At 38.7% G+C, this 8724-nt stretch overlaps 1 protein-coding gene across 1 annotated transcript in view; it reads left to right on the top strand.

Annotated features, from left to right (window-relative positions):
- The first annotated feature begins 499 nt into the window (after nucleotides 1-499).
- Nucleotides 500-8724, top strand: part of LOC121862381 (myb-like protein X) — a 29049-nt gene continuing 20824 nt past the window's right edge. The window contains exons 1-2 of the mRNA XM_042360646.1: nucleotides 500-587; nucleotides 2857-2924. Coding sequence (XP_042216580.1) covers nucleotides 586-587; nucleotides 2857-2924 — 70 coding nt within the window. The 5' untranslated portion in view covers nucleotides 500-585. The remainder of the gene's footprint in view (nucleotides 588-2856; nucleotides 2925-8724) is intronic.

Below are 8724 nucleotides of genomic sequence, written 5' to 3'. Positions count from 1 at the left end.
CCACGTGACACTGCCGGGACATCTGACTCGGTCTTTTTTTTTTTACATTTTCATTGTAGTTTTTTTATTTATTATGGCTATATTATTCATTACTCACTCATGTTAAAAGTCATTGCTATGCAACTAACGAATGCGATATAATGAACAGCAAAACAGCGAACTGAAATACGTATAACAACACCTTCATGATGATGTGGCGTTTGACTCTGTGGGAACCACACCTGAGGATATCAATAGGGCGCATCACCTTGTGTTGCCAGAATTGCCACGTTTCTCGGCCACCAGTTACGCCATATCCACCCAAAACATAAATCTTTTTATTTTAAGTATGGTAGTTATTTAATTTCGGATAAAATAAATGTATGCATCCCATTAAAAGAAATGGCCGATTTTTTACTATGCGTGCCAGCCGTGAAGGGTGTCACACAGCTGGCAACCCTGCTATTCCACACGTGTGGATCAGCAGTCTGTGATGTCAGGTCACAGGTCAGTGGTTAGTTACCATCAAGAAGTGGAACAGAGAGCATCATACGGGTATCTGCGTGTTTGTCATTTGGGACCCCATCCCAACCCACTGATCTGAAAATGTAAGTACTAATAATCTTAAAGGCCAGTTCACACTATTCCTGTGTAAATTTGAAAAACAAAAAAGTATTGTGGACCGGCCTTAACATTCCACCAATTGGCAACAGTCATAGTCGAAGCAGGCGAAGACCTTAATGTTGTGTCTCTGCAAAATGTCATCAAAGAACACTTGAATAATTTGGCAGATCGTTTTAAGCATTACTTTCCAGCAGAAGAAGATCCACGGAAAGGGACTGGATGGATCCGAAATCCGTTTATGCCACTGAGAGATGACTTTTTCTTAAGTGTCACTATGGAGGATAAATTGTTGGAGCTGGCTGCTGACGAAGGATTGAAGATAAGTTTCGAAACTTCAACATCACTTGCATCTTTTTGGATAAAAGTGAAAGCAGAATATCCTGAGCTTAGTGAAATTGCTCTGAAAACTCTTCTCCCCTTTCCTTCAACCTACCTCTGCGAGACTGGCTTCTCAACAATGAGTGTCATTAAGACAAAATACAGGAATTGTATGGATGTTCATTCTCCATTGCGCGTGGCACTGTCCTCAATTGAACCACGATTGGATAAGCTGACAAAGAAGAAGCAGGCTCACTCTTCACATTAGTAAAGGTTAAGGTTTTGACATGAATATTATTGTGTTAATTGTGTTATTGTGTTAATTGTTATTACTGTGTTAAGTTGTTTCCAAAATCAATATAAATTAAAAATGTGTCAACTTTTATATTCATTATATTTTTCCTGTATAAAACAATATTACTACGAATGTTCAAATAATATTTTCTCTGATCGTAAACAATTAATTGTATGGCACAAATATGGTACTGGTCCCTGGCACACTGGGAAGACTTGTTACGTCAATGATGATTGGCCTTAGAATGAATAAGACATCATGTCTTCATGTTTAGTACAGATAGTCTCAAAATGCCCCTGAAATAGGACATATCTCAAAAGATTTTCCTGGGGAGGGGGGGGACCTATAGGCCCCGGGATTGGCTCGCTTCGCTCGCCGGTCCGTGGCACATTGAAAAAAAACCATGCCGGTCCGCTACATCAGATAGTTTGAGAAGCGCTGGTTTAGGAGACCCTTCGCCTCAGAGAAGAGAACATAGGGGGTGTTCAAGGAAAATTGGAATCATTTTCCTAAAAGTCTAGGTGGATAATGTCTTCTCCTACCACCCCTATTTAGTCTTTATTTTTAATTATTTTACACCGTTTTTATTTATTCGTATTTACATACGTATTCACATCACATTTCGGAGACTCCCTCGACCTCCTCAGGTGAAGGACGATCTGTAGTCTCTGGAACCCAACTCATTCAGCTCAATGACAAAAGATGATCCTTTCAACCATCACTTCCACAAGAGATGCAAAGGCTATTATCACACTCTTAGAGCAGAAGAGAAGTATCCAGAATCCATAAATTATTTGGTGGTAAATATGCCGAATTTAACCAAAACACTGCGGTTTTATCTGTGGGTTCTTATAAGAGGCATTGATAACTTTAATAGAGAAATCATCCTGGTGATTGTACAACCAATCTTAAGAAAGTACATCTTGTCTCACATCAACCTTGATGTGACACACACACACACACACACACACACATATATATATATATATATATATATATATATATATATATATATATATATATATATATATATATACCTTACATACATACATACATACATACATACATACATACATACATGCATACATACATACATACATACATACATACATACATACATACTGATAATCACATAGAAAAAAGAAAACACAAAATTCCCAAGTGCTCTCGTGTAATTCACATCTTCAGGGGTGAGTACAGACTGGGTAGTAGTTTATAACAAGACCAATATATACAGTAAAGGAGAGTGAGAACAAGTCCCCATGGTAATTTGAGCCGTTGTTCTTAAAAAAATTCCTCTCACGTGCACCGCTATGAGAAGATAGGGTCTCGCCAGTTGTTTATTTACATTTGATTGGTGTCCGGCGAAATTTACTTCTTCGTTTCCTGCTGTCTCTCAATATGATTCATAGCAGTTCACAACAATGTCGACAGGAACTTAAAAATCCAAAGTACTTGAAAATCCTATCATTTACCGTCTATGCTTTCCGGGTTTCCTTTGGCCAATCTATGGTAGGCAGGAGGTTGAGTGAGCAGCTTGGTGTGTATAGATTCAGGACTTATGTGTACAGTATATAGATTTGTGTTTATGTGTGCGTATTATGTTTGTTATAATTTATCCTTTATTTTCCTCTCTACAGGATGAGGTTACTATGGTGGGTCCTGCTTGCGGGACTCGTGATGGCAGCAGCGGGGCAAGCCGAGCAAGGTAAGTGACCACCACCATCACCGCCCCTACACCTCACTGCCCCACTTACAACAATCCTTACGCTCACAAAAAAAATAAATAAATAAAATAATGTTAATATTACTAATAATAACAAAATAAATAAATTAAACCCTCACTAAACTAGCTCAATCAATAAATCAACGTAATAATCATTATTCAACATAACAAGCAACCAAATTAAAGTGTTGTTAGGTTAGTGTGATTATTAGCCGTAGTTACTGTATTCTGCTACTTAAAGTAAAACGTGATTGTAGAAATCCAGACACACGCAGCTGACTCCAAAAGTGATGGTGCATTTGATAACCCTGCGACCCTGACCTTTCGTCACAAATAAAAACCTAGCACAGTTTCCAGAAGTTCATAAGGTATATAACGACAGTATAGAAAATATGTTGATGAATATCAATATTACTAGTAACGATGTGCTTAAAGTAATTAACAAACTGAAGCCTCATAAATTGCCTGGTCCAGACGAGGTATATGCTAGAATATTAAAAGAATGTAGAGATGAGTTGAGTAATCTATTAGCAGTTTTATTTCATAAGTCATTAGAATCGGGCCTAGTGCCAGAAGCTTGGAAACTTGCAAATGTAGTTCCGATTTTCAAAAAAGGTGATAAATCAATTGCATCAAATTACCGTCCCATTAGTCTCACGTCAATCATAGCAAGTTGCTAGAGTCAATTATTGCTACGAAAATCAGAAGCCACCTTGAAACATTCAACTTAATTCATTCTTCTCAGCACGGGTTCACCCAGGGACGTTCTTGTCTCACAAATTTGCTTAGCTTTTTCTCAGAAGTATATGAAGCGGTAGATAATGATAAGTCATATGATATAATTTATTTAGCTTTCAGTAAAGCATTCGATAGAGTCCCTCATGAGAGATTGATAAGGAATGTAGAAGCACATGGAATAGGTGGATCATTATTAAAATGGATTAGGTCATTGTTAACTGGTAGGAAACAAAGTCAGCATAAATGGATTTAAGTCAGACTGGGGTGCGGTCAAAACCGGAGTTCCCCAGGGATCTGTATTAGGCCCTCTGCTGTTTGTTATATTCATTAATGATCTTGATTTAGGTATAACTAGTAGGATTAGTAAATTTGCAGATGATACCAAAATGGGGAGAGTGATAAATTCAGACAGTGACTTTGAACACCTTCGAAGAGATCTAGATACCTTACATGAGTGGTCAGTAGACTTGCAAATGAATTTTAATACTGATAAATGCAAGGTACTACAGATAGGGAAGACGAATACAAACGTTAAGTATAAACTAGGTAACACGGAACTAGAAAACTCAGATTGTGAAAAAGATCTAGGTGTATTTGTTAGCAACGACTTGAAACCTAGAAAACAATGTATTAGCGTTCGCAACAAGGCAAACAGGATTCTTGGGTTCATATCTAACAGAACTGCTGACGTTATCTTGAAACTTTACCTAGCATTAGTGAGGCCACACATGGATTATGCGGTTCAATTCTGGTGTCCTTATTATAGAATGGACATAGATTCTTTGGAGAGTACAAAGAAGAATGACAAAAATGATCCATAATATTAGAAACCTTCCATATGAAGAAAGACTGAAAAGCTTAGGCTTGCATTCATTAGAGAGGCGTAGAGTTAGGGGAGATATGATAGAGGTGTTCAAGTGGGTAAGTGGGATTAACAAGGGTAAAATGGAAGATGTTCTGAAGCTCAGTAATAACGAAATAACTAGAACAAATGGCTTTAAATTAGATAAATTCCGATTCAGAAAGGATATAGGCAAGCACTGGTTTGGTAATAGAGTTGTGGATATGTGGAATAGGCTACCGAGTGCTATAGTAGGATCGGGGCCGCTAGGGAGCTTCAAGACGAAGTTGGATAGGCACATGGAAGTGCTGGGGTGGGTGTGAAAGGGACCTGCCCTGTATGGGCCAGTCGGCCTCCTGCAGTATCCCACTTTCTTATGTTCTTATGTTCTTAAACTCATGTGTTGTATGAGGTAGATCTTACTGGGGATTATCCCTATACCAAGTTTAAAGGCGATTATTTCTATTGTGCTAAAAGTGGATAATCGAACACTGTCATCGACCCATTTACAGACTACCAACATATACGATTAGTATTAAAGCGGAGGTTCGTGATTTATGCTCATGATTTTAAATTTTATTTTAGAAGTTTATGAGAAAAAGATTCACAAAAGTAAATAAGTTCATTTTCAATTCTAGTCGTTAACCACATACGTATCATATTGACAGGCTCAGTTTGTTTAACTTCCATTGAACGAGTGATAACTCAGGTAAGATCTGATGATTCACAAGTGTGTTAACCACCAGACGCGGCAGTGATTTGAGTATGCAAATACTTAGAGAGAAAATACAACACGGGATAATCTCCATTGTTCTCATCACTTTCTTTCACATAAACAAACGGGTCTAGGGGAGTTGTCTGGCCGGGCTGGGTAGTGAGATGAGGGAAGAGACAGAAATATAGTGTCACACTCAGACCACTGACACACAATATATATTGCCTTAACTGTTAACACGCTAAACAAAGCAAAAATATACTGTCGGTAGCCTAATAACATAAATCCAAGATGATTAAAGAGCACACTAAAATAAATAACACTACAAAGCTGACCTGTACTGACCATGAGCTAATACTGCTACTAACACACCACCTATAATCTAAAACGGGTTATACATCAAACTCTTCCAAAAATTTTCAACTGTGAGATTTTGGAGACTAATCTCAGCCACTAATGCCAGTTAAAGGCGATGCTGTTGGTGGTTCGTGTTCACTCTCCTGGCAACACCGTATACACAGTCTGGCCTGGTATCACTGCTGATTGGGGGGGGGTGACCACTGACAGTCAATAATATATATATATATATATATATATATATATATATATATATATATATATATATATATATATATATATATATATATATATATATATATATATATCAGAAGAGTAGCGTTTTACCAAATCCGGCTTCGAAACACGCGGTTCCATATATATTTCATTAGCCCATAAAGCACGCGGACTTCTACATATAATCAAAACCTCCCCGCCAGGACTCGGAGCGGATTTGGTAAAACGCTACTCTCTGATCCTTAAGTGGCACAGAGCAATTCCCTTGGAGGTTCACGGCGCCATAAGCTCGATGAACAGGCCTTGTGTGAAATATAACAAAGTCTAGGATTGCTTTTAGTGTCCTAGTGGTGTAGAGGTAACGTTCCCCGGTCACACACAGATTGTGGGTTTGAGTCCTGGTGGGGTGAGTTGTGTGTTGATTATTAATATATATATATATTTATATATATATATAATATATATATATATATATATATATATATATATATATATATATATATATATATATATATATATATATATATATATATATATATATATATATATTGGGTAGTGGGACTTATCTTGTGGTGTTGTGATGTTTGAAACTGTCCACCAGGCAGATTGATGCCCCGGAGAGTGACTAAATTTTATTATTTTTTTTTTACAGGGATTAGCCCACATCAGGACCTGGGGGGCAAAAATATAATAATAAATAATAGTAATAATATCTATTATTATTATTATTATTATTATAATTACAACAATTAATAAAATTAATACAAATAAACATAAAATAATAATAAAAAAATAATATTAATATTAATAATAATAATAACAATAAATAAATACAAAAACGAAAAAATTAATCAAGAGTGAGAAACGATATACATTATGTATGTTGTGTTGTCAAAGTAAGAGAAACAATTGAGACCCTGCAATTGTGTGTAAATGAGGCAGAAAGTCAGATCAGCAACCTGGGACTTGGTCAGAATTTTTGTGATGCCATATGGCAGCAGGGTCTACCATTAGACAACACATTATGCTTCCAATATCTTCCCAGGCGGTAGTACCTCCCTGTTTGGTAGCTGCTTTCTACCTACTACTTTCACCTCATTTCTTACTCCAATGAAATTTGTCCAGACTTATTTAAAAACTTCTTTACAATTGCATTACTTATACCCCTTTCAGCTGTATACGTTAAGCTCTTTGTTTAAAACTACTGTGCATCTGACAATAGTCGATTTACCTTCTCTTAGTTCTACATTAGTCAAAAGGAAGCATGGGTAATAGTGGCTCTGTTATCTTCTAGCCAACTATTGAAAATCACTGGATCAACTTTGACACAAAACTTGAATCAAATCACAGGGAACCTGCAACCACAATAAACCAACACTCACAATAAAACACATACTGTACTGTCACAATAACACACCTACACTCACAATAACACACCTACACTCACAATAACACACTACACACAATAACACACCTACACTCACACACATAACACACACACTAACAACACACCTACACTCACAATAACACACCTACACTCACAATAACACACCTACACTCACAATAACACACCTACACTCACAATAACACACCTACACTCACAACAACACACCTACACTCACAATAACACACCTACACTCACAATAACAAAACCTACACTCACAATAACACACCTACACTCACAATAACACACCTACACTCACAACAACACACCTACATTCACAACAACACACCTACACTCACAACAACACACCTACACTCACAACAACACACCTACTACTACTAATTTGCTGTCACTCGTAATCGAGTATAAAGATCATGAGTTATTAAGAACGCCACCTTCGTTGGTGAGCTCTGAGGCTCTGAGGCGACTAGAGACGCCGATACAGGACCGGCAGGGTCGTCCACAGATGTTGCACGTGTGGGGGCTACATCTAGTGCGGAAGGGGCGGCGGCAGCGTTTTTCCGGCGTCGGCGCTTGTCTGCCTCGGTATGCAGTCTGGTTAACTCGAAAGTATCGACACCTTCACGTGTGGTGCTCCTCCATGCATTACGGTGTGGAGTAATCGTCTCCCAGGTGAGGGGGTCGATTTGGAACTTTTCAGGTTTGTCTTAAAACTATCCTTATACCTTTTCAGTTGCCCGCCAGAGTTTCGTTTACTATTTGTTAGGTGACTGTAAATAGCTGCTTTGGCAGTCTACTGTCGTCCATGCGAGTAACATGGCCAGTCCAGAGTAGTTGTTCATGGATAATGGTAGTAGCCTCGATGCTCCTACAATTGGTGTCAGCGAGAATACGGGCATTTGTTCTTTTCTCTCCAGAGCGAACTCAGAGGATGGAATGTGAACTACATTGGTGAAAGTTTTCAAGTGCCTTGAGGTGCCTCCTATATGTGACCCATGTCTCACTGCCATACAGCAGGTTTGGGTGGGCCACTGCTCGATACACGTGTAACTTTGTACGTAATTTCAGTTCCCTACAGCTGAAGACGCGGATATGGAGTCTACCAACGGCTTGAGATGCACATCTGATCTAAAGTTGAATCTCTTCATCGATGTCCGCGGTGGTGGACATGTGGGAGCCGAAATACTGAAAGTGGGTAACATTAGAGAGGGTAGTACCGTTAAGTTGGATGGATGGTGGAGGTGTGGCTGAACCTGGGGCAGGCTGAAAGAGAATCTGAGTCTTACGTACATTCACCCCAAGGCTGAAGTGTGCATACGCATCTGCGTAGGTGTTCAGGCAACGGATTTTGGTGAGCAGCCAAAATGGTCTGCCAGAGGGCTTCCCTGTTGACTGAGTCGAAGGTCTTGGTTAGGTCGATGTAGGCCATGTACAAGTCACAACGCTATTCTCTGCACGTTTCCTGTATCTGGTGGGCAGCAAAGATCATCTCAGTGGTGCCACGTGATGG

This window comes from Homarus americanus, unplaced genomic scaffold (genome assembly GCF_018991925.1).
Source record: "Homarus americanus isolate GMGI-L3 unplaced genomic scaffold, GMGI_Hamer_2.0 scaffold31037, whole genome shotgun sequence".
Taxonomy (NCBI): Eukaryota; Metazoa; Arthropoda; class Malacostraca; order Decapoda; family Nephropidae; genus Homarus; species Homarus americanus.
The sequence above is the reverse complement of the archived record's forward strand: the minus strand, read 5'-3'. Positions and strand labels throughout refer to the sequence as shown.